Below are 24,784 nucleotides of genomic sequence, written 5' to 3'. Positions count from 1 at the left end.
GGTAAACTCTTCTTATCTCTCTGTCACCGAGCTTAGGAGTGCTGGGAGTGCTTGTAATTTGCCTGGACATTATTTTTAATGAAATATTGCATCACTTCAAAGGCGGCAGCAACTGCAAGATGGTACTGATTGGCAAACATTTGAACAGAGATGGTGCGCCATGGCTGTGCCTTGAGCAGCATCTGGCTTTGAGTTTTGGGGAACTTTCTCACATCCAGAATTTTCAGTTCCTGCCGCCTGCTTCTGCCTGCAGCCCCTGTGATGCGGGGAAAATGCTGGGGAAATCAAACAACGCCAGGATTGTCTCCATTTTTTCTGCACTGCCCGAGGCACTCAGACCCCCTCCCTGTTTTTCAATGTGTATGGAATGAGTAAGCCCCTTCATAAAGTGATTCAGCCTAAACTGATCTAGCCTGAAGGGGAGTGGGGCTTAATCTCCTTTGCTCCCATTAGAAGGCTGTACCAGTCTCCCTTGCAGGCTTTTCAGTGCTCGCCCTAAAGGTTTTCAATGTTACTTTACATTCATTTCTTTTTTGCATTGCTGTCCTTTAATTTCAAAAGCTTATTTCCTATTTTCTTCAGTAAAATCATATCCTAACTTGGCCTTCATTCTGCTAGTGCAAACCTGTCACGAGCTTTTAATCACTTCTTTTATGGCATTGCCTCCATTTCGCCTTGGTTATCTTAGTGGCTTTTTTTTTCCCGTGCATTCTCCAGATTCAGGGCTTTGTTGTTGTATAATTATTAAGTCTGTTGCAAAATTACCTACCATAGGCTAAAGAATGGATCACCAGGGATCTCCCTCTCTCTGCTGGAAACCCATTGCTAAATACATCTTAGGATCATATGGGTATTGCTGACTGAATCACAGAATCAGAGAATGCCAGGGATTGGAAAGGACCTGGAAAGATCATCTAGTCCAATCCCCCTGCTGGACAGGAACATCTACATTAGGTCACACCTTATGAAAAGTACATCTTTTATGGATTGTTCTCCCTGCTATTTTCAGCTGAGCGGCCTCCAGCTAAAATTCCTGTGACAATTTCCTAAAAACGTGACCTTACTTTTTATATTCTTTATATTATTAAAACGTGACCCACTTCTGTTTGGCAGATGAATATGGCTTGTTTAGTGGACTTTTAAGCATCATGGGTTTGGTCCTACACTGTAGAAGTGGTGCATTCACTTCAGTGCCAGCAGCATTACTGAATATACCTGTTGTGTTTTGTTTTGTTTTGTTTTGTTTTCTGGAGAGCTCAGTAATGACAGTTTTAAGTGAGGTCAGCCCCAGGACCAAGGACTTCTGCTGGAAACCTCTCTCCATTGCAGCATCTCTCCTTCCAACTCAGGACCTGCTCCCAGCCCAGAGCTCCCATCTCGGGCCTCATCTTCTGCCAAATGAATTATTCCCCATGACTGCAGCTGAGCCCTGTGTTACTCATATTCGTGTGAAGAGAAAGCATGCTGTGTGATTTTATGGCTTGGGAGTGTTTTAAAAGGGGTCCTGTAACAGTGACTCATGGTTACTGTTTGTCTTTCATGGGCCGAGAAGTGCCTGCTCTTAGTCCTGCAATAATAAGCATTCAGCTGGGGGGTTAAACTACACAGTGGCTTAATATTTGACCAGGATCATTGCAGCTCCTCAACGTGCAGCAAACCACACAGGAGCCTGCGTCACCAGCCTTGATGTCACTGCTGTGGGGACCCCAGCACCCTCTGGGCGCCTGGCTGCCGTGAGGCATAGAGCCAGGAAGGCAGACAAACAAGGAGGACTTGCTCCAGGTCCCCTTCGCCCAGCCAAGTGGCACCACGGCTTGCAGTGGCTTCCCGGCAGCACGCAGGCTGCTGCAGATGGCTGCACTCTGCTTGGCTTTAGCTGGGAACCACTCTGTGTGTACCTTGTGCTGTGGAGACAGGTTTGCTTGCTTGCTTGTTTTGTCATATTTGCCTCAGGTTAAACCTCCTGGTGTGGTTTAGGGGCGAGACCCGGATACAAGTGACGGCACAAAGATGTGGCAAGGGAAGGAGACAGGGAGGGATCTCAGGCCGTGACTAACAACCCGTCCTGCGGAATGCAGCCAGGGAAAGGGTGACAGGCTGCTGAGTCCTCAGCAGAACCTTTCCCACCGCTTCAAGGGCAGCTGTGGGGAGGGCACCACAAAGAGAGTGTGTTGTTCCTTTAGGGAAGTTCCTGTCTGCGTCCTGTGTGGCGCTCTGGCTCTTATTTCACTGTTGCTAGTCACGGTAAGGTGTTAAGGGCAGGAGCGCTCGGAAAGGAAGATGGAATTGTGCTGAAACTAGCTACACCAGAAAGCATCTGCATTTTTGCCATGTCTGTGCTAGGCTTTTACCGGGAGATAGGTATGGAAATGGCTCCTTTTGTGAAGCAAAGAGCCTCCCGTAGGCAGGAAGTAGAAGTTTAACATCTCCCCTTGAAGTCCCCAGAGGCATCCTCGGCTGTTGTTCTTGGGCTGTGGAGTTCTCTAGGGCTCCTCCTTCCCTTCTTTCAGCAGCCACAGCCCCTGGATAGCCACAGACAGGCCATCTGCCAGTGCCTCCTCTGTCCCTCAAGTCTGGGGATGGAGATTTCCCTGGATTCCCTGGCACCCCTTGGAGGGGGTTGTGTCACGACACACTTCTTGGTGCAAGGACTACACAGACAGCCTGAAATGCTGTAAGCAGGTTGGGGAACAAGGAGAATGCCCTTCATCTTTCTGCCACTGCTTCTCTTGCCTCCAACTCCGACTGTCCAAGGGCTCGCACAAAAACACCAATCACACTTTCAGCGCTGTGGGTCTCCTGTGGGGGAACAGCAAAGCGATATGAGAGGTGGAGCAACAAAACAACATGGATGGAGTTTTCAGAGATCCCAGTATAATCCATTTGGAATCTAACTGCCAGCTTCACCTAAGCGTTGAGGGGTGGGGGTCATTCCTGTGCCTGCCCCCGCCTGCAAGAGGATGCAGCACGCCCTTACCTTGTGGTGTCAACCTCATGTTGGTACAGTCACCTCTGCTGCCTTTCCTGGCTTAATTTATGTTAACTACCATGTTTGTAACCACAGGGAAAGTGATTATTTTCTAAAGCAGAAGAGTGGTTCCTGGATGATTGGAAGGAAAAATGTCCTCTCTGGGCTGCGACTCAAGGGAAAGAGGCCAATCTGCTTCTCCAGTAAGAGGAGCTGGGGCCCTGCTGAATTAGTGAAGGTGTATAACAGCCGTCAGCTCGCAGAGGAGGAGAAGCACCATCTTCAGTCACAGCTGTGGATAGAGGTCATCAGCTCCAAGTGGAGAGGAGCATAACTGGAGCTCTCATGCCCTGGGTCTCGTGGTGTCACGGCTGTTTGGCACCGCAATACAAGCACTCAGCCCTCCCTGACCCAGGCCCTGGGCCTTCACAGAAGCCTTCCTCTGCATTGAATCCCACTCTGCTCCTTTCGGAGGCAAAACTTCCCTCTTAGGGCAGGCGTGCAGGAAGTGGCTGTGCACCCATGGGGATGCAGGCTGCCTGCAGAGAACCAGCCTCATGGCCTGCTCTGCATGGGGCACCTGGTGCTGTGCCCTGGAGCCGGCCCTGCGCCTTCACAGGGTGCTTTCACACATAGTCTTTGCATTTCTCCCTCTTGTTTAATGATTGATTCAATTAGGTTGTTACTGGAGGAGCCTTACTTTATCTGTAAACATTTATTTCTGTATCTCCAGCTTCTCGTAACAAAGAATTCATTACTAAGCACGTATAATCCAGAGTGGCATAACAAACATCCTGTGAGGCTGCTTGCTTTGGCTTGCAGCTATCCTGGAAGGCCTCTGGTATTCCCCTGTGGCTGACCCAGGTGGCACCAAGGCACCGTGCTTATTGCTTTGTTGATAAAGTGCAAGCAACACGTTGAGATTGCCCATGGCCTTCTCACATGCCTTATCTCAGCCTGTAGCTTGCACTTGAGTGAGGTTACAAGTAACAGCGGCCCCAGCTGATTGCAGAGCAGGCATTAGGGCCAGATGTTCCCCTCTTCTCCACATCCATCTCATGCTTCATAAATTTGGCTCAGCCCATTTAGAGCTGGGTGAGGAGAGGATTGTTGTACAGGATTGGGAGGGAGGGGGACAACTTCCTGCTGCAACCTTCAACCACTGTAGATTTTGGGTTGACAACTTTCCCTGGTGTAGGTGCCATTTCCTCAGAAAAATCAGTGTTTGGGGCAGTAGGAATAAGGGGAAAATGTCAGTCTTTGAACACCAGGACAGAGCATTTCTGTTTGGAGACAACTGATGCCTGGCAGAGAATGTCCTTTGATTCAGATTTACTGTGTGGTCAGCCAGCCTATTAACCTCTGAAAAGTCAATAGTTGTAAACATGTCAGAAGATGTTTGAGGGGTTTTGGAGCATTTTTAACTGTTAAGAATCTCTCCTCAGGGAGTATGATCCCAGTCTCTCATGGTATGGATTTTTCTGGGCAATTTTGGTGTAAATAAGACAGCTTCCAGAGTGAGACTGGAGAGGGAATACAGTCAAGTAGTGAGGAAGAACGAGGAAAGCTTAGTAAATTAATTACCTGCCAGCTGTCTCCTGAATACAAGCTTTAGGCTGTCTGAAAAGCAGGGAACAAGGATATCATTTTTAGGTGTAATTTATCCTTCCCTGTAATGGTGCTGAAGCAAGCTTCAGAATCAGAATTTTGTGAAATTTTCTGTAAGAAAATCTTTGGGTTTTGTTCAAACTTAGGGAAAAAGAAGGGCTGGAGTGCCCCATTTTCCTAGTGGCCCATGTAGGACTTGCTGTTGGCCAGCTGCCACCATCCCTCTGGGCACAATGATGTGGTGTGGCAGGGGGACCTGGTGCACCTTCCAGAGGAAGCCAGCACTGGCATAACTTCTTTTCCTATACAGCCCATGGGACTGGAACTGCTGATGTGCTTCACGATGGAAAGTCTCAGTTCAGGGGTGTGACACAGCATCTAGGGGAAACTGGCACCACACAAGCAGGTCCGGTCTGATTTCTGCCCCTCTGAACTGTGCTGCCCATGTGCCCTAACATAAGACATGGCAATAAGGTTTAATCTATCTTCTAGTAAGAGATTGTAAACCAAACAATGGTAATAAACATTAACAGTTTACAATGCTTCAGCAGATGGACCTATTTACCATCTATAACTACCTTTTTACAGGAAGGAGATAATGCTTTATCCATTAACCTGCAGCACTTTCTCACACTACATATAGCCATACAGCTTTTTTTCTTTGCCACACTACATATAGCCATATAGTTTGTTGTTTGTTTGTTTGTTTTAATAAGAGCACAGATAATTGTTGCTCTGTTTTATTGCAGAAGTGCCTTGCTCAGTCAACCTCAAATACAGGTCACCGGGTTTTCTACACAGAAAGCTAGAGGAAATGTACAGACTGCAGAAAAGGTTAAATTGGGAGTGCTGATTCTGAGTTTGGTAGCACCACTGACCTTCCTGTCCTTGCAGAAAAGTGGATCAGCCCATTGGATCTGCACACACACGTCAGTCACACCTGTAGGAAAAGTAATTCAAAACCTTCTCTTCCCCACCTCCTGCTGCTTCTTGGAGCTGACGTATGTTAAATATTAACAACCTTTGTTCATCGGTTCCCCGCTTCACTTGGCTTATTTTAACAGCAGATGTTATTACACCAAGCCATCTCCCCTCCCTTCCCGCTCATCAGCAGCACCCACTGTGAAACCCAAGAGCCTGCTCTGGTAACCCTGCCTACGGCACCTGCCACTGCTCCCTGGCACCACCAATGCTGCCTGCCTCCGGCATCCACGAGTGGCTCGTGCTGTGAGCCAGGAGCTGCTGGGAGACACTCGTTACAAGACAGAGGAGAGCAGCCAGGGACAAGAAGGAGGAAGTGGTGAGGATGGCCAGCAACTCCAGTGCGTTGCCACGGGTGACTTTCCAGACTCCGGAGAAGCCTGGGGAGGAATCGTCACACAGGAAACTGGGCAAGCTAACCATAAAGTACAACCGCAAAGACCTACAGCGTTGGCTAGACCTGGAGGAGTGGATCAATGCCCGGCTGCAGGAGCTGTATCAGTACCCGGTGAGTAGCTGGGGCAAACCTGCCCCTCACTCATTAGGGGAATGGGACGAGAGGCTGTGTGCAGGGATAGAGGCGTGCTGGCTCAGCTTACTGGAAATAGATCCTTGCCATCGGTTTTGCTGCTAGCAGTACCTGTGCTAGCTGGGTTTGAGGTATTTGGTGCATCCTTCATCCCTTTGGCCACTACTTTGTGACTTTATCCTGAAGCGCTGAGGATAAAGCTGTATCTGCAGCTGCAGCTGCTGGACATGCTACTGGCAGCAGGGGAAGAGAAACAAAACACATGCTCAAATTACACAACTCCCCAGAGCAGCCTTCTTGGCCTGCATTTTCGTTACCACCAGCAATGGTCAGTCCTACATCATTCTCATGTATCTAAGAGTTGTCAAACCAGGAGACTTGGGAGCAGCTAGGCCCAGTGCCTGAATGGTGCAGGATATGTGGTGTTTCTGGAAGCACTTCTCAGTGTGGGAACTGGCCTGAGATCAATAGCCTGAGATGAATATACATTTTGACAGACCAGTGTATATGCTGAGCCCCTTTGGAGGCAGGTTAGACCCTGGCATTCCTTGGAAGTTTAGGTACACAGCCATCTCAGGCTTCACCTGTTTAGCAACATGCTCCCTCCAGCCTTCTCATGTCAGAAATGTCTGCTTTTACCATTGAGGTTTATGTAGCTTTAAAAGGACTGGAGCCACTTCCTCTATTTCATCCTGTCAGTCAAGATGGTGCTAACTCTGCTTTTATTTTATTCGGTTTTTACTGGAATCTCTCAATTTAACACCAATGTAAAGTTAAGTGCAAGCACCTCAAGGCTGCTATGAGGAAACCTGAAGATTTCATCTATCCAAGTTCCCCAAGGGGAAATGGTTATAGCCACCCCAAAATACCACTGTGCTCTGAGAAGAAACAAATGTTCCTGATAGGCAGTGTCTGAGGGAGGAGATGGGAGACAATCTCATTTCCATCTTAAGATATGTATGCATTTATTATATCTGCATTTGAGATAGACGTGAGGCATTTCTTAGTACCACCAGTAACATAATGCAAGCTGTGACTCCTTATGTACTACTCTCATTTGTCTAAGTCTACAGATATACACCTGTAGAGATGTCAGAAAAACAACTCAGGCTACTTTATTACTTCTGTTTTTCTGTGAGTTGACTAACTGGGAGCTGTTCACTGTTACCAGAGTAGCTCCACAGAGGGGATATATTTTTTTTCCAATAGGAACAAGTGAGAAATGCAGCCATGCCCTTATGGGAACAGACTGCAAATAGATTGCCTTTGCTAGCACCACTCCAGCACAACAGTTTTAGCAACTTCCTGGTGTACCAGGTCAAACTAAGACATTCCTGACAGGAACTACATCATGCAATGCTGATCCAAATCAGAGATTGTTAATAGTGTACAACAGAAGTTTACGTAGTACCTATTCAAATAAACAAGTGCGCCACAATATATGACTTGTAAGCACCCAGGAGTCCAGCAGGTCCTCCTGCCCTGCTCCATGCACTGTAGTAAGATGATTTAGTTAGCCCTGCTAGCTTGGGCTTCTTTGGACCCACTGACTTCCATTACATCAGTTCCCCATCACTTCCCCCTTTGCTCCGCCTGACCTTGGCAGTGCAGCGTTTCTCCATGTCTTCCAGAAACCCCCATGACAGCCAGAATAAATGGCACTTCAGGGTCAAATGCCAGCAAGATTAGATCCAACATCACCTCCTGATAATCTGATTGCTTTGCTATTTACGGTCATGAGGCTTTTCACAACAAAACTAAGACTTGGGAGACAATTTGCGTTTTCAAGACCTTTCCCTGCACTTGGAAGCAGGACCACAGTCCCTGCTTAGACCAGATCAACACCTGTTATCTAAATAGTCATGTGAAAACTATTACTTTTATGACAAAATGCTGCATGGGTCACAGTACAGTATGTGTATCTGTTTTATTCTTAGTTGTCAAGTCAGGTGTGTAGCAAAGCTGACCTCCTACTGCTTTTCTGCTTCCTCTCTGGCATGGTGTCAGAGACTGATGGGAAACAGTTTCTTTTTTTCCCCATAAATGCTGTCTTTATTGTTTAATGTTTTACATGCATCTCTATTAGGTGCTGCGCTGTTCACTCATTATCCTTACTCTGCTGAGTACTGTGATAAAATACCACTCGTGCTGTGTTGTTAAAGGGTCATTTTGCAACTACATTGGAAAATGCAGCCTGCCTTAAAGTCTTGTAGGGGTATGTGGGGCTAAAATGTGCCTGTGGCCAAGTTTACAAGTGTTCCCAAATAACATTCACTTGTACTGAGACTGTAACTCCTACCACCAAAGCTTGTGGGTCTCTCTTACATTAAAACTATATTATATCCCCCTATTATAAATAGTAAGTTACACCTTTCAAAAGGATAGCTGTTTGCTTCTTCATTACTGCAAAAATCCACCAACTATGTGAATGTATGTAGCCAAAAATCTTAAAATCTCCTTGTATTTGTAGTACCTCTTTAAGATTAAACCTGATGGACTTCTGTTTGATGAACACTTTGCATGCACTCTTTACAGAAGTAGGTTGTCCCAAGCTGGGTTACACTGCATTGCAGTTAGCAACTGACATTGGATATTCTTGAAAAGGTGTTCCCATCACAGACCATGATCCCTGAGCAGGGATCAAGTGTTGAGGTGGGAGCGGATGATGAATCAAGATGTGTGGCTGTAGCAGACACCACAGAGGGGCTGGAATACATCCTCTTGGTAAGAACCTCTTTATTTTGAGATGATTTGTAACTCGACGTCAGCTTTACAGCATGGTTCTCTTGTAACCAGTTCCTTCTCAGATGCTCAGTTCTTCAAAGATGGTCTCTAGAGTTCTTAAAAGTTTGAGGGTTTATGAATTATGTTGGTTTTTATTCTCTTTTTTTTAGCTAAGAGAGAAAACGGATGCAGAAGTTCCTGGACCAGTAATTGACCTTGAAGATCTCCTGGAAGTACCTAATGAACAACAGAAATTAAAACTACAGGTCAGACAGAGGAACTTGGTAACTTCAAGACAGGAACTGCTGGTGTAATACAGTATAGCAGTGGTGCTTGGGTTGCAGAAAATGTACATACTGTAATGTATGCTGCTTCCCTGTGTCTTGTAGCCAGTCAAGAATAGTAAGATTATATATCCTTTTTGCAGCTGGAGGGAAGGGTCAACTTATGAAATATTAAAATGATGTCTCCTTGGCTTTCAGGAAATCCTCCATGAGTGCTCCAGCCCAACAGAGGTGAGTCAGGCACCACTGACATACATATATTATGCTGTGCTCTGAGAGCATGTTTGTTTGTACAGATTGTTGTTGAGCAGTGACCCCTTATGTCAGTTTTACACACGCTTTTTTTCCCCCCGTGAACCCTACATGTCTCAATTCTGAGTTAGGGAGTTAAGGAAACATCACTAACTGTCACAGTATTCAAAGGAACAGAGCCCAGTATTCTGCTGTGTGGCAAATACATCAGACAGCAATTGCCTTCCCTGCACACTGCAGTGTGCAGAAGAGCCCCCCATCCCTGATTCAGTCACATGCACTGCATGTGAACATTGTGCTCAGATGTTTTTCATCATCAATCAAAATGCCTTATCCAGCCTTTCAATTTAGCTGTACAACGACAAACATACAGAAAGCGATACAGATGCCTTTACAGTGCTGTCTTTACAGTGCGGTTACTTGCCCTGGAGAGGGCAAAGTTTGCACTGGTCACAGAGTCACAGAATCATTAGGGTTGGAAGAGACCTTTAAGATCATCTAGTCCAACCACTGATCCATTATAGCACTAATAATTACAAATAAATCAAGAACTAGCCAATAAAAAAGAATTTACGGTGTGAGAAATTCCTGGTTTCTGTGAACCAACAGTGTTTATTTTTAGTATAATGTTAAATAAAATAATTTAATATTGTTTACACTCTTTTAATCTACTGGAATGGAGGGCACAACCTGAATATCAAGAAGTCCAAATAGTTGCTTAGATTTCTGTTTGGAATAACCAGATGACCCAGTTAGGTCCGTAGTGCTTGGCTGTGTCAGCAATGGGGTTTATCTCCATTAACTGCTCAACTACCTGGCCTGCCAGTCCTCAACCCCTGCTCCAGGTTATCATTAGTCTTATGTGTGTCCTGCTCCACCCCCTTCTCTGCCAGCCACTTCCCTGTAGAACTGGCATTGATCCAGTGAGATTTGCAATCCCCTACATGAAGCTTTACAGGTTCAGCAAGGAAGCAACGAGAGGGACAGCGTGCTTTGCCCTACATTGGGAGGGCAGCAGAAGTGGGCAGGAGGTTATGGTGACAACAGGAAGCAGGGGAGCCTGAAACAACAGCATCTTGAGGTCATCTCAAGGTAGAATAAGCAGGCACTGGGAAGAAGGCAGGCTAGCTGCTGCAGAAAAAAAAGCAAACGTGGCTGCTCTAGACAGAACCAGGGAAGGAAAGAAGAAGGGCTTTTAAACCCTGCTCAGCCATCAAAAGGTCTCACTTTCTAAGCTAGAATATAGATTTGCTTAACGTATGTCAAAACCCTGGTTTCTGCTCAGCGTGAAGAGAAACATGCAAATAATGTAAAAGGCATAGTACTCTTTGGGACAGCGAGAAACAGAATTAACATCCTTCTTCCTACAATTCTTACTGTAGGACTTCATTACGGAATTGCTCAGTCGATTGAAAGGTCTCCGGAGAATCACCAATCCTCAGAAGAGGTTACCTCACCCATAAGGGACATCCAGCTTTGGTCATGAGGAAAAATGCGTCTTCCCCATAAAAAACAGATCAGCAAGATCACTTCAGAATACATTTAGGATTTACTGTTTTAAGAAACATCGCAGAGTTTGTGAACTTTGTACCAGTGGCTTGATGTCTCCACTCCTTCCAGATCTACATGCATAGCAGGAGGCTAAGCTGTATGTTTTCCTGACTCTCAAAGGGCATTTTAACCTGGAGAGTGGGACAAGATGTCCTTCCTTTAGTTTCTTCTAGGAATTTCCAAGCTGGCTTGGGAGCATTGAATACAATTCTCAGGAGCACATAAAAACTTCCTTCTTTCCATCCACTGCAAGGAAAACAAGACACTGGTTATCACTCCTTCATCAGCACAGAAAGTTGGTTACTGTGAAGCTGCACCCTGTTTCAAGTCTGGCTGGGACCCAACTGTGATCTTTTGCCTGTTACTGCCATACCTGGCTCTACAGCATTGCTCGTACTTCGTAGATCTTATTAAGCCTCTGTTAGCCATGAAGGTTCAACAGAAAATATACAATAGGGTCAAAGGAAAACATCCAAGTGCATTTGGTCAGAACTTAAGGGGAAGCTGACAAAATGGCTGCTAAGGCTAGTGGAAGAGAGATGTTTTTCCTCTTTGCAGAATTTAGAACTTGATGATTTGGAAGCACCTTCTACAGGAGTGAGGCCTGGGAATGATTCTTCTCACCACTTAAAAAGACATTGTAAAATACTTATTTTGTATATTAAAACAGAGAAAAACAGCCACGTGCTGCCTCAAATTGCTCTCTTTTTAGACAGTACAGAAAACTGAACTGAAAATATACCTGCTCCTGAGCAGCAAGCCTTTCACAGACAGGTAGGTCTCACAAATTAGAAACAAAGTAGGACACAGCCTTGCTGTACAAACTCTTCAGGCTATAACTAATGTGTGGCTGGAAAAATACAGAGGAAACTACATCCAGGCTCTCAGCAAGTCGGTAACTTGACACGTGTTGCAGGGAACTAAGACATCAAATGGAGGATGACTACTTAAGCCGAGCAGTCTCTCATGTTATGTCCCTGTGCTCTCATGCTTGCCACTCAAACGCAGGAGATGAGTTGCTGAGTTGCATCTGAAAGGACTTCTATGTACCCAGGGGCAAGCACCTTGCTTGGCTTGATATGAGGCCAACAGGACATGCCTGCCCTCCTGAAGTCTCTGATTTGTAAGAAAAACAACAAAAAATACAGTCCAGGTTTGTACCTGCTGTTAGTCTGGCACTGCTCGTAGATTCACACCTGCTGCCACTGATGAATCACAGCTCTCAAGAAAGGAAAGCAGCACAGTGCCAAAGTGCTCTGAGCACTGTTAACATCACAGACTAGGTTCACTCAGTAGTTCAGGTGGAAGACCCTGGTGGACAGGCCCCTGAGCTGTGTCCTACACTAGAGCTGTCATTTGCTGCAGCGCAAGTTCACAGATGTCCAGATTAATTACACATTCCATAAAGAAGCTTTTACCCTTCTGAGCTCTGACAGCACAAAGATCTGTAGGGCCATTCCACCAACACAAGAGACAGATTTTTCTCCATGCAGGGAGTTAATTCCATACCCACTCAGTTTGGAGTGGTGATAATGTTTTGCTGTGCTTTAAAGGTGGACACTAGAACCCAGGGGAAAAAAAAAATGCTTTTGGAACTCTGCTTGAGTAGAAGTTGTCTTTGTGTGTTCTCTTCCAACAGCAGAAAAATGAGTAAGCTGTAGCCCCTGCGATATGCAGTTGTGCCAGTATATCAAAACATTACTACAGCACAAGAGTGCGCTTCAGGCAAGCACAAAGATACAACAGAGCACGAAGCAAGAAGACGTGGCCAGTGTTAGCTGATTTCTCACCTCTGGCGCAAAAGAAAACAACCACATAAGGCAGAACAACTTTTGGATTAGTTCTTGAAAGACAGAAGTCGAACTTGCTTTTATTTACTTTGTGGCTGCTCTCAGCTTAGCATTTAAGGACAGACTGAAGTACATTTTGTTTACAAACAGCTTCCAGTCAACTCTGCTGTTTCTCAGCACCATCACACTACTAGCATAAGGCCGCAACCTTTGGTTTGCAGATAGCACGGTAAGAACGTTTCTTTAAGGTAACTTTTGCCTCTTGATTATACCAAGATAACTCAAAACATTCAAAATGTCATGTGTTTTTCTAATTAAAATGTCATGAAGGTGCATAAAATAACCTTCCAATCATTTTCCATTTATTATGACCTACTCTTACATTCCCCTTAAAAATATTCAGGCAGCTATATTTGGACACAGTACAACAGTTAAGGCAAAGCACAGCTGCATGAACCACAGCAATTGCAAATTAACGCAGTATATCTGAGACCTCTCTTTGTGAACTAATCTGATTCCAAATTCATTTGTTAGTATTAGTTTGAATTCTTGTTGGGGAGGAAACTACTTTTGATATTTCATGTATGAAACATTTTGAGAGGAAAGGAAAATCATCTTATATCCTTACGGCACACAACAAAGAAGGAAACAAACAGATTCCTTCTGTAGATCCCAAACTCTCTTCAGTCCTTGAATGGCTATCACTGAGGTCGATCCTCCCAGTGAGGATCTGATGGTTTACCAGTACCTTTATTGCTTTACCAGCACCTTTTCAAAGCCAAGGTCAAGGTGTGTGCAACGCAGCTAAGTGTGCACTGACCAGCTAAAGGTCATGCAATACTCCTCTTTCCAAATGACAGATTGTTTATTGTGCTTCTGCAGACAGCTGATTGAGATCACCCTCCTGCTCCTTCTGCATGGAGGCATGAGCTACAGTGGGGATTGCTTTACAAGGGGAAAGTGATTGGCCAGCCACTAAAATGGCCAATTACATGCAGAAAGCTCAGCAGCCACAAAAATGTTCATTAGAGACAGGGCAGTGAAAGAGTCAGTGTGTGTGTGAATGACCAGAGAGTCTTCCATGTATGACTAAGTTCTATTTCAGGTGTTGGGCTGGTTGCATTTCTGGATTCCTTGAGATGAACCCACAGAAACCAATCCAGGAAACTAAATAAGCTGCTTCAGGCTGTTACCTGTTGCTTTACTATTGATGAACACAGGGCAGGGCTCACTGGACTCATGCTACATAACTGCACAAGGAGCTCAAAGTTGTGTTGCGGTGGATGAAACATTTAAGCTGTTTCAAGTAAATCACCAGCTCATAGATAACAAGGAGGGGGAAAAAAAGCTGTAAAACAAGAATTACTTTGCCTGTTATCTGCTTGGAAAGAACCTTGGGAAGGGTGAAGCCCAAAGGAGTAGATCAGTCTTAGAGAGAAGAGAGCTGTTTAGATGTTCTGTACATGCAAAACACAAAGGATTTAACCTGAGACAGAATTTTCAGCGGGCTGTCTTGCTGTCAGACTAACTATCCTGGTCAAATAACAACGAAGAAAGCATCATTCCCACAATGACATGAAGCCAGAACTGCCAAAAAAACAAGTCTTAAAAAGGAAGACTTCAAACTCCTCAGGTCAGTAACTATCTACTTACATCTTGTATAACAGGACTCATTGTGAGCTCCTGCATCAGGACAATTCAGTAGTTTTCCCTCCTGTCTGTTCTAAAGTTAAGGCACTTGTGAATGATGTTCTTTCCTCTAACAGTCTGTGCTTCACTGGATTGGGCTTCACCATCCCTTCCTAACAAGTTTAGCCAGCACTGTCAGATACACTAGCAATTTCTCACTGCGTCAACCAGAAATATTACTACACCATGTTGTCTGATACAGGTTACTACTGAAACAGCTGATCCAGTCCAGCAGAAATCCACCTTTGGATGCATTTTAAGGTATTTACTGTGCTCCAGATGGCTGACTGGAGGTGGCTGAAGTGCAGGCAAACACTGTTTTGTCAGCTCACCTAAAGAGTCAGTGACCTTCAGCACAGGGGCAGGGCAGACAGCTGGGAGTGGCAGTGCCAAACTAGACAGGCAAGATCAATTGGAAATCTTCTGTCAAAAGGAAATGGTTAGGGTTTTTTTTGTTCAGACGCCCTGGAATTTGTCAACCTTAAGACAGCTGTCTCAAGTCACACTATAGTCCTGCAAGAGCTCACCCTGATGGGATATTAGAGCTGATTTCAGGAAAGCTTAATCATGTATTTCAAACAATTCTGGGTGCTATAGCCACTGGCACGTGTCGCATGCATTTGGACTATCTCTAGGTGGTATACAAGCATAGTAAACTGAGATTGTCTCATAGCCAGGTAAAAAAATCATCACACGTGCAGCATTTGTATCCTACCAGGGGAACAAATAATAAGCAGAGCCAAACCTCACTTTCATAGTAACACACACCTCTTCCAGATTAACATGCTGCTCCCATAGACTACATTCAACTTAGGCACAGTCACTGCTGGTCACAATACAGTGCATCTGTAGCAAATTAAAAGTATTCTTCACTTCAAATATATAAGCATCACTGCTCATCAAGGCAGAGTAGCTATCCCTGGAGCACAACACCCCTGCACCAGCCCCGCAACACTACAGAAGTGTTTTTTCATGATTTCACGATCCTTCATATTTTCCTGACCCACCTGGCAGTACAACAGAGATACCATTACAAGAGGGTGACACTTTGTAAAGGGCTATTATCGGGCATTTCCAGAAGAGATTTCAACCACAGCCTGCTGTAAATAGTTTTATTACATTTTGGAAGTTCTCATCACACATGTGACCATGACAGACAATTTCTTAGTGCAAAGTGCTCTGCTGACCTGTGAACCAATGTGTAAGCTGTTAGCAAAAGCAGGAGGTTACTTAACAACCAGCCAATGCTGCCTTAAGCATACATCTTCACCATTACTCACAACGCCTTACTGTCTATATTTATAGACTCAGAGCCACCACCTCACATCAAATCCTCATTTATCCCAAGCATGGGTGGCAAGCCCAGCACTCCTCTGGTTGGGTTTCCAAGGACCAAGACACGTGCCCTCCAAGCCCCTCTTAGCTAACAGCACATCCTTTTACTGTCCAAAACATCACCCGTTTTGGCTGCAAATCCACTTGGAGAGCAGGAGAAGAGGGAGTGGGCCAGATGGGAGGAGTCCATCTCTTTTTCTGCCAATGATGACTGCAATCACCGCTACTTGCAAGAAGGACGATACCGAGAGGTGTGGTGGTCCTTCATGTCAAACTCATCGTGGCCTTCTCTGAGAAGCAAACACAAACTTCAGTCAGGAGTAAATACGCAGGCAGGAAACTCGCCCTTAGCCACTGCACAAGAGCAGTCTCTAGAAGAAACCTATCCCAAGGGCTAATTGATAAGACCACACCAGCAAGTATGTGGACTGCTTACTCAAGAGATTTGTTTGTAACGGAAACCTGTGATGCACTTTATGAAAAGCTCTGTTCATGCCTGCCTGCTGAAATGGGGGAGTGACAGCAAACTTCTGTTCCCCTCCCTGAGAGCTTCTTGTAACCAGAGACATTTTCAGCATCATGTCTGTGATTTGCAGGCATGTTAGCAACTCCAGTGATAACAGCTAGAACTACAGTCTGTTCCATAGGACTCTGAAAAATAACTGCTGTGGCTGAAGTACAGTCTATTGGCAGTTGTCATAGTCTTGCTGCAAAGCAGTCAGTATTAAGACAGAAGCTTACATCTCCAACACGGAAATTGTATACCTGACATTTATAATACAGTTTAAGACTTCACAGTCTCAAGCTAAGTATAATTTCCTGAAGCTTTTCTATCTGATCTCCCTTCTTAGGAGAATCCAGCCCAGATTATCCATTAGTGTCATTAGGAAAAAAAACAACCATAGGAGGTGCTGAACAATGGTCTCCCTTATCCCACACACATCAACTGTTCCAGATAACAGTTGAAACAAAGCGCCCAAACAAGCAGTACAGACAGAATGCTCCTGTCCAGGGCCAGTTAGTGCCTGAAGCCTCGGGTAATTACTGATCATAAAAAGTATTCCCATTAAACACTACCATTCAGCTCAGACCCGAGGTCCTCAAATCTTCCCACCTACTTTCTGTTCTTCTGCCCAAGAGGAAGAACAAACACAAGCAGCTAAGCTTACCTATGGCCTGTCCCTCACATGAGAGGAGTTGGAAGACTTACCGAAAACAGCGTTGGCAGTAGAGGTCCCCACTGCAGCCATGGCATCGCAAAGTGGCATCTTCATTGCAGATGCAGCACCAGGGTAACTCATGCTCATCACTGTCACCTGCCTCAGCAAGAGCTATGGCAGTTGGAGTCTGGCTCTAATTCACAAAGAAAACAAAGACACAATTCAAACCACAGCAGATACTATACAGGACTTTCACTGTAGTGCAGCAGAAGGTCAAATAGTTCAAGGGTGTTCAGGCACTGCAAGAAAGCCAAAGGATAGGCTCCATATGCATGTACGTAGGTGGTTAAATAAATACCCAAGATACTCACTACTAACATTCGCCCATGAATCTGTACTGCTTAGAAGGTAAGCACCCTGATTCAGTATCTACAGCAATATACATCAACATTGCCTGTACTGTGCTAAAGGCTGAAGCCCAGATCTTCCAGCAGGCACCACAGCAACACCAAGTAACAGACTATTCCTGCTGCAAAGGCAAGTGATCAAGCAGCTTTGCTGAAAGGAGTTACATGTGGAGAGAAAGCAATGGGAAGGTGTGAAAAAACAGAGGTTTCAGTTTTCTCTGTTAGAAACAGAAAACTGAGGGACAAAGAAAATAGTCTGCCAGGTGGCCACTAGCACTCATTTGTACCTGAGGCTGGGCTGAAAAGATATGCTGGAATTATAGTGTTAAGTTGTATTCACAAGGCCCCCATTGTCTCCTGCTTTACAGAACCCTTAGAAAACTGAACAACCTTACGCACACCGAAACACACTGCCTGACCACTGGCATGGGCAGCATCCTAACACAATTGCAATAAGATGGCTTCTAGATCAGTTGTACCTGCTTTAGCACGGGGGTTGGACTCGATCTCCTGAGGTCCCTTCCAACCCCTGCAATTCTGTGATCGCAAAAGTGCAAGGTGGCATACCTATGAGATGGCTGTTTTCAATAATGCTTACCATTAAATAATTTATTGCACCAGGGACAGGTCTGTCAGGTGTCTGTGACTCATGTCCACTTAATTCTCATAATATACATTAGAGAAGGTGTATACATTTCCATAATAGGCTGGTATCCACTCTGAACGTAGAGTATCTTGTTACCAGTACCTTCCTCTGACGTTTTAAGAGAACTCAGCCAATTGATTACTATCTAGAGATTCTGTTCTGCACACGCTGAAAGCACTGGCAAACCTCCCACTTACCCTGGTTCAGGCTCTGGTACCAGACCATGGCTTCCTTGATCTAATTTTACTGGCAGGTTAGAAATTCTGTAATATTCACCTTGCTAGGTCAATTCTGATCGACTTTTCTAGCAGAAAACCAGCCTGAAAGGATTCCAGAGAGCAATTCTTTTTAGAAGTAAAAGATGACTCACAACTGTGCTCAGGATTTGTCAGCCTTGCAGATGCCACTAATTCTCAGCTTGTCTGCTCTGGAGAAGCTGGGTAGTTTTTTCCCCTCCCAGAGCTGACCATAGGATACATCAAACTTTTCTTGCAGAGCTGTACTCTCCTTGGGCCCCAGAGTATATCATTCCAAGAAATCCAGACCAGCTCACTTACCCCTTGCTTTGTTTTTTTATGCAGGTTCTGTTGTGAGAATCCTGGCTGAGTAGTCTGATCTGCAAGAATGTTGAATCCACTCGCTTCATCCAGGGCTGCTTCCTCTGTAAGCTGACAATAACAAAAAGCAAGAAGCCTCTTGTTTTGAATACATTTGGGAACCTCATTCTAGACAAACCTTCCTCCCTTCTCCTTGCCCCCCCACGCAGTAACTGAAGATGATTGGTCTGAACACATCTACGTAGTGTTATCCAGACAAACGTGAGTCTGTTCTGTCCGCACTCTGAACATTAAGTGTGCACTATGAACAGTCAGTGCAACAGCAGGGGCCAGACCTCAGCTAATGCACTATGCTTTGCAGTGCATCTATCAGCAAATGCTCCTCCTGTAACTGAATGGCTGCACAGGAGCTGGTATTGGAAAAGCACTAGGAGAAGGAAGGGATGAGACTGCCCAGGAACAGAAGCACATCATTTGCATGCTCACTAGGGAACAAAAACACTGGGAATGACTGAAAGGAAAGTAAGGAAAGTAAACAAGGCCACAGCTGCCACTTCTGACCTGTTTTAGCACTCTCTGAATGGCTTCCTCCTCATCCAGTTCCTCATCGCTGTCAGGGAATTTGTAAGTTTCCAGTGTAACTGCAGGAATGAGAGACAAGAGACTGTGACCCACATTGGCCTCATACTTTGTGGTCACTTATGTTCCAGAGACAGTCCCTTGTACTGCGAGCTGGTTTAGGCATTCTGGCTCTGGCAGAGATATATTCCCTTAGAGGGGGACAGTTTCAAAAAGCACATTGCCATGCATTTTTGAAGCTGGAAGGGGAAGATAAAAAGAGAGCTTTGCTTTTAAAAACCACCTCAGAGCATGCTAGAATTATCTCAAAGAGGGAAAGATAAAAGCCTGTGCTTACAGTTCCAACCTTAGTCTTAGCTAAAACCTTCCACGCTGATTTCATCATGAATCAATCTCCACAACTTTACAGATAACAAAATCCCAGCCTGCTTCTTGCAGAACAGAGGAATTAAACAGGTAAATGCCCCTCAGAAGAGAAACTACTCCGACACACGAACCTGGTCTCTCTCTTGGGACTGCGTTCTTCTCTGATACCCACCTTTCTCTGGGTCTTGGCCTCTGAGTACTGCCAATCTCTTAGCAACCTGTAAGATTTTTTCCTGCCTAGTGTTTTCTTCTCGCAGCTCAGCAGCAGCCTCTGCCAAAAGTTTATTCTTTTCTTCCTCTAGCTGTCTGGGGTCCAGATTTGCATGGGAAACACAATCTTCACTTTCCCGACTCAGATCATTCAAGTTTCGGTCACTAACAGCTGAAAACAGACACAAAGAACATGCTGGTGAACATGTACCAGTGTACCTTGGGTACAGCCAACACCACTAAAGCAATAGCATGTGAGCACCTTGATGCTTTCCACTAATTAATGAGAGAAGGCATGTCACAACAGGATCTGTATGTGAAGAGAAGGCAGTGAGTCAGTCTGCATTTCACAGGGAGATTACAGAGCAAACACTGCAGCTGGGAAGACAACAGTATCCCAGATTTCTGATGTTTTCAGAACAGAGTAGAGACGTATTAGGAGTAGCAACAGCTTCTCCCCAGGTAAGTGTCAGCTTACAGAAACACAGCAGAACAAGCTGAGTAATACAACCCCAAGAAAATAACAAAAATGGAACCATTTCCCAGGCAAAGACAATGAGCTCCAGTATTGAGCTGGGTGGCTGTTCTTTGTCAATCTGTGTGTCACAAGGGGACATAAGAACACATCAGACACCTAGATCACCTGTAAGGTAGGCAGGGCAACATATATTTTTTTCCTCACTGTAGTATACACATTAAGAGACAGATCTTTGGAAGCCAAAATAGATACCTTGGGGCTGGACTCCTGGACTGTAATGCTCATCAATGGAAACTTCCTCAGCAAGCTGAGTTAACAGGTCATCTGTTTGTTGAGACAGACTTCTGGTATCAGGGGGTTGGTGTACCTAAGAAATGAGGAGGGCATGGGAGAAAGCAAATGTGAGGAAAGTGGCATACTCAACTGAAAAAAATAAAATAAAATGGAGTAACCATATAACACTCTGAGGAAACAGTATAAAAAGATGCATCTACTGATTTGGGAGACTCAGCTTATAGGTATCTGGTCTAAGACTTTCAAGGTTTCATTCTCAGTGTTGCTGAATGCAGACAACTCTAACACAATCACCTAAGCAAGGCAAAGTGGGGCTGAATGTACAGCAGTAGATGCTGATGAATCCCAAACCCAGTTCTGCCACTGCCTCTAATATAAACAAAGTGCCGTTCTCAACAGTGCCTGTCACCAACCCCACTAAAGCCCACAAGAATAGCTGCATGTGCATCACTGCTGAAAACGGAGTACGAGGAAACAGTTTCTCAGGGACAAGACCATTGCTATGACCAGCAATAATATACACAGGAAATGGAGATTTCTGAAGGGAGACACCTGGACAAAAAACACTGAAGGACGAAGAAAGGCTAACATGCTGTGCCAGCTTAGAATACAGAGCTGATGAAACAGGTGGGAAAGCTTACTGGTCTGGGAGCCTGGGAAGGAGGATCTCTCCCCTGCAGGACAGCCAACCGGTCCTCCATTTCCTGCGCGGATGGGACGGGTCCATGGTAGTCCTCCTTCAGTGCAGCCAGCCTAGCTTCGATCTCAGCCTGTGAAGGGATGGACTCTGCAATTCAGAATAATCCAAGGAAGGGGTTATTGAAAACAAATGGCTTCGAGATGGCTTTATTTTGTTATTGTTTTGTTTTTCTGGAATCATGCTCTGAACACCTGAGCAAAAAACTCCCCAAGTCCTCAACTCAAAGGAAGAGTCACACTGCAGTAACTATGAGATTACTCTGCCACCCTTCTCTCCCAAATCACTGCCTCCTCCTGAGCTTATTTTTCCAGTCCTAAGACCAGTGTTAGTGTAACCTCATTTGGCAACCAGCTGACTACAGATACTAAGGACAGGCAGAGAAACACATGTCCTTTAGGGAGGTACAGCCCACTGCTCCCACATCCTTTAACATAGTCCATCAGACTGAAAACTCTCCTGCATAATCAGGTAACCACTTTGCAGTGCCTCTCCCTCCTAGAGACTACAAGATTTTTTTAAAGTTTATTTTCCAACAGGCACTCCAAGGCCTTCCCAGAACCTGACAGCTGTGGACTGGGATAAGAGTCTGGTTTTGTTCCCTGTGAGGCAAGATTCAGAATATAATCCCACAGAGACCGGTACTGCTGTGGCTCAGCACAATGACATATAGGATAACTTCTGCAAAATGGATTGGCCAGAAGACCTCTCTCTTTCATTCTGCTGCTACTGTGCCCAACACAGATTTTTACCACCAAACAATGAAAAAATGAGGAAGTGATTTCATAGGTAAGACCCTACCCCAGGATTGTGAAGCCATTTCAGGAGAAATCTCAAGGGGAAGATTAATCTAAAACCACTGCAGAACCTGGCCACTGTGGCAGCTCTGATCCCATCACTGCCTTCAGTTCCCTAAGAAGGCAGATACTGAATGCCCAGCACTTCCCTTTCCCTCCCACCGTTTTTCAAGTAGCAGCATTCCCTCCCAGGGAATTTCTGGTGCCCTCCAAAACTCACTGGGTTTCCTTTCCTCCCTGAGCTTCTCCAGTCTCTCTGCAATAGCTCTATCCTCTTTGGAGAGCCCTCGGTATCTGGAGCCATCTTGACCGAGTGGTTTTCCATCTGCCTTCTGTTGTCCTTTCAGCTGTTTTTGCTTAGCCTCAAACGCTGCTACACGCCTGTGACAAGGATGGAAAAAGACAACTGAAAACAGAGGTTTAAATCTTGAGATACGAAAGCACCCTCTATGAACACAAGCCATTTGAAGAATACCAGCACAGAGAAGAAGCCTCTCATTCCTGTACCAGGCTCTCCCTACCGGCACAATGAGGTACTGCCATGAGTAAGGAAAACCATAACTCCCAGGGTGCAGCAGGCGTGGCACCATTTCTGAGGAGACAAGGAACATTTCACCACCAGGCTCGTTTCCAAGCCAACCACAGTCAGTCATAGATTAACACAGACAGGCTGCTGTTCATGAGTGCATTCCAAATTAGAGCGTCTCCTTCCACCCTCCAAAACAGCAGCCAAAAAAACAACCCACAAAGCAAAAGCCCATCCTTAATCCAATACCGAACAAGCAAACATCCACATCACAACCTCCTTCTTTTGCTGGCCTCTATGAGGACAGAGGGGGAAAGAGCTGAAGGTCTGAAAGGTTACCCTACAGCGGATACAGGCGGCTGATCAGCAAGTGTAACTCACTTCTTGTAGTTTTCTGGTGGCGACCATTTTGCCAAACTGCTTTGAGACTCTTGTCTGAAACATAAAGATATTGTTGTTATCTCTGAACTTGAGACTCCAGCACTGCTTCAATCATCTATTCTCTCATCCCAAGAGGAATCAGAATACACTTGTATTGACCGCCTGGTGCAGGCCTCTCATAACCCCATTAATATAGAGAGTGATCAGCTTATGAAAGCAACTAAGATGATACAGCTGCTTTAGACAGGAGGTGACTTCATTTCTAGTCCTATTTCTTGTTGCTTTGTTTTTGGACAAAGTTTGTTTGATTTCGTATGGACACCAGGAAGAGCTGAAATACCCTTGGCCTCTCAGAGCCTGCACACCCCAGGTCAGCAAGCAGAGAGCACAGTTAGGTAGGACTCCCAAGGTAATTAGCTTCCATACAGGACAGCTCCCCGAAAGGAGCAACAAACATAGAATTATATAGTGCACAAGCTAAATAAAACATTATAGAAACAATTATGTAATCGCCAGTATCATGACAACATCTTCTAGGACAGCTGAACATCACAGGTAAATCTTGTGTAACTGTTGTCTACCTCCCTGTGTTTGTGTCAAGCTGCTGAACTACGCTTACATAAGGTTGTTAGCGTACTTCATTCATTCTTAGAAGGCACGGCTACAGATACCCGCACTGTGCCCGCACAGGCAAAGAAGGGCAACACCTTCATTGGACCGTTTTCAACTTCCAAGGCTTTAATTGTGGAAGCTGATTGTAAAGAACACCAACTGATGCGGCCTACAGAACCACAGCCAACACACCCGAGCTGCCTGCTACCCAGCCGGGGAAGGAAGGATTCCTCCTGCTCTAACTCTACAGTACTGATATCAAACAGACAAGGAAAAACAAAACAAGCAAAAAACAACTCAACAACAAAAGTAACGTGGGAAAAGGCTGACTTTTTTCTAGATGTCTTGGGAGCTGTAAAGGGAAAAAAGGTCGTTTTGCAAGCTGGAAGACAGGGAATCCCGTCTTCCCTCCACTAAGCGGGGCTTAGCCTGGCCTCTCCTAACCGGGACATCGGGGTCTACCCACGAACATTAAAAAGGCTGGAAGAAAAACCAAAGGCAGGAGGCAGGGCAGCTCCCAGGGGGCAGTCCCGCTCGCACTTACCCGGTGAGCTTCCCGTGGCACTCCTTGCACACCTTCTGCGGAGCGCTCCCGCAGCGGGGGACCGGGGCGCTGCAGCTCAGGCAGCCCGCGCAGAAGGCGCGCCCGCAGCTCCTGCAGCCGCACTGCGGGGACACGAAGCGAAGCGGCCGGGTCAGCTCCCGAGCGGCGGAGCGCGGCGCGGCCCGCGCCGGCCCACAGCGACGGGACGCAGCGAAGGCTGCGCGGCCCGGCGCGCCCTGCGGCTCTCCCCTCGGCCCGGCCCCGCCGACCCCTCGGCCGGACTTGCCTCTTTCTTGAAGAGGCTGAACTTGCAGGCGCACCCGTAGCAGCGGCCCTCCATCACCCTCCCAACGCCGCCATACCACGCTCCACAGCGCCGCGCTCAGCCGGCAGGCCCGGCCCGGCCCAGCCCCGCCCCTCCGCTTCTGCGCGCGGCCCGACGGGAGCGGGTAAGGGCAGCTTCGTTTGAAACCCGGGAGGTAGTCGAGTTAACAGCGTGCCTTGCCAAGCTCAGCTGTGGCACAGTGTCACGCGTTCTCCGTCCCACACAGAGCTGCCGATGCCACATTCCACAAGTTGCAGCACACCAGGCTGGGTGGCTCCTCCTTGGGGTTCAGCGTGACAGAAGCAGCAAACCATCCCCACGTTGGATCTGGAACCTGAGTTTCAGTTTTTGTCCAGCTGAGGAACCAGCTGTACTATCAGCATGCCAAAGTTACCCTTATTTTCTGTCTTAGCCTTGTTTTCTTGGTGTTATAGTCCAAGAGAATGCTGTCTCAGCCACAGTTACTTACGTCAGGGAAATGCCCTTTAACAACA

General features: G+C 45.9%; 3 protein-coding genes across 6 annotated transcripts in view; 2 read left to right on the top strand and 1 right to left on the bottom strand.

Annotated features, from left to right (window-relative positions):
* Positions 1–5,729: 5,729 nt before the first annotated feature.
* PPP1R14D (protein phosphatase 1 regulatory inhibitor subunit 14D) lies at positions 5,730–11,580 on the top strand. Its single transcript, XM_015287144.4, has 4 exons — positions 5,730–6,065; positions 8,981–9,076; positions 9,293–9,325; positions 10,729–11,580. Exons 1-4 carry the CDS (start codon positions 5,883–5,885, stop codon positions 10,807–10,809), a joined length of 393 nt encoding a protein of 130 aa, XP_015142630.2. The 5' UTR covers positions 5,730–5,882; the 3' UTR covers positions 10,810–11,580.
* A 1,144-nt stretch (positions 11,581–12,724) lies between these two features.
* Positions 12,725–24,356, bottom strand: ZFYVE19 (zinc finger FYVE-type containing 19). Of its 2 annotated transcripts, none has more exons than XM_015287064.4 (11): positions 23,966–24,091; positions 22,810–22,863; positions 22,378–22,494; positions 22,123–22,308; positions 21,050–21,195; positions 20,367–20,481; positions 19,599–19,808; positions 19,043–19,122; positions 18,482–18,592; positions 16,922–17,064; positions 12,725–16,001 (listed from the first exon to the last, which is right to left on the bottom strand). In XM_015287064.4, the coding sequence occupies exons 3-11, from the start codon at positions 22,490–22,492 to the stop codon at positions 15,935–15,937; spliced, it is 1,173 nt and encodes a 390-aa protein (XP_015142550.1). In that variant the 5' UTR covers positions 22,493–22,494; positions 22,810–22,863; positions 23,966–24,091; the 3' UTR covers positions 12,725–15,934. The 2 variants fall into 2 exon arrangements, with proteins under 2 accessions (XP_015142550.1, NP_001186581.1); NM_001199652.2 differs by lacking the exon at positions 22,378–22,494 and adding an exon at positions 24,252–24,356 and having other exon boundaries at positions 12,728–16,001; positions 22,123–22,283; positions 23,966–24,087.
* The window catches only part of LOC776275 (UPF0444 transmembrane protein C12orf23 homolog), a 217,972-nt gene continuing 217,184 nt past the window's right edge, over positions 23,997–24,784 (top strand). For 2 of the 3 annotated variants that reach the window (XM_015287151.4, XM_040701415.2), the window contains exon 1: positions 23,997–24,414. The gene's annotated coding sequence lies outside the window, so the exon portion shown is untranslated. The remainder of the gene's footprint in view (positions 24,415–24,784) is intronic. The other variant, XM_046942536.1, reaches the window with a different exon arrangement.

This window comes from Gallus gallus, chromosome 5, assembly GCF_016699485.2.
Source record: "Gallus gallus isolate bGalGal1 chromosome 5, bGalGal1.mat.broiler.GRCg7b, whole genome shotgun sequence".
In the NCBI taxonomy this organism is placed as follows: Eukaryota; Metazoa; Chordata; class Aves; order Galliformes; family Phasianidae; genus Gallus; species Gallus gallus.
Note: the sequence above shows the minus strand (reverse complement) of the source record. Positions and strands in the feature narration are given on the sequence as shown.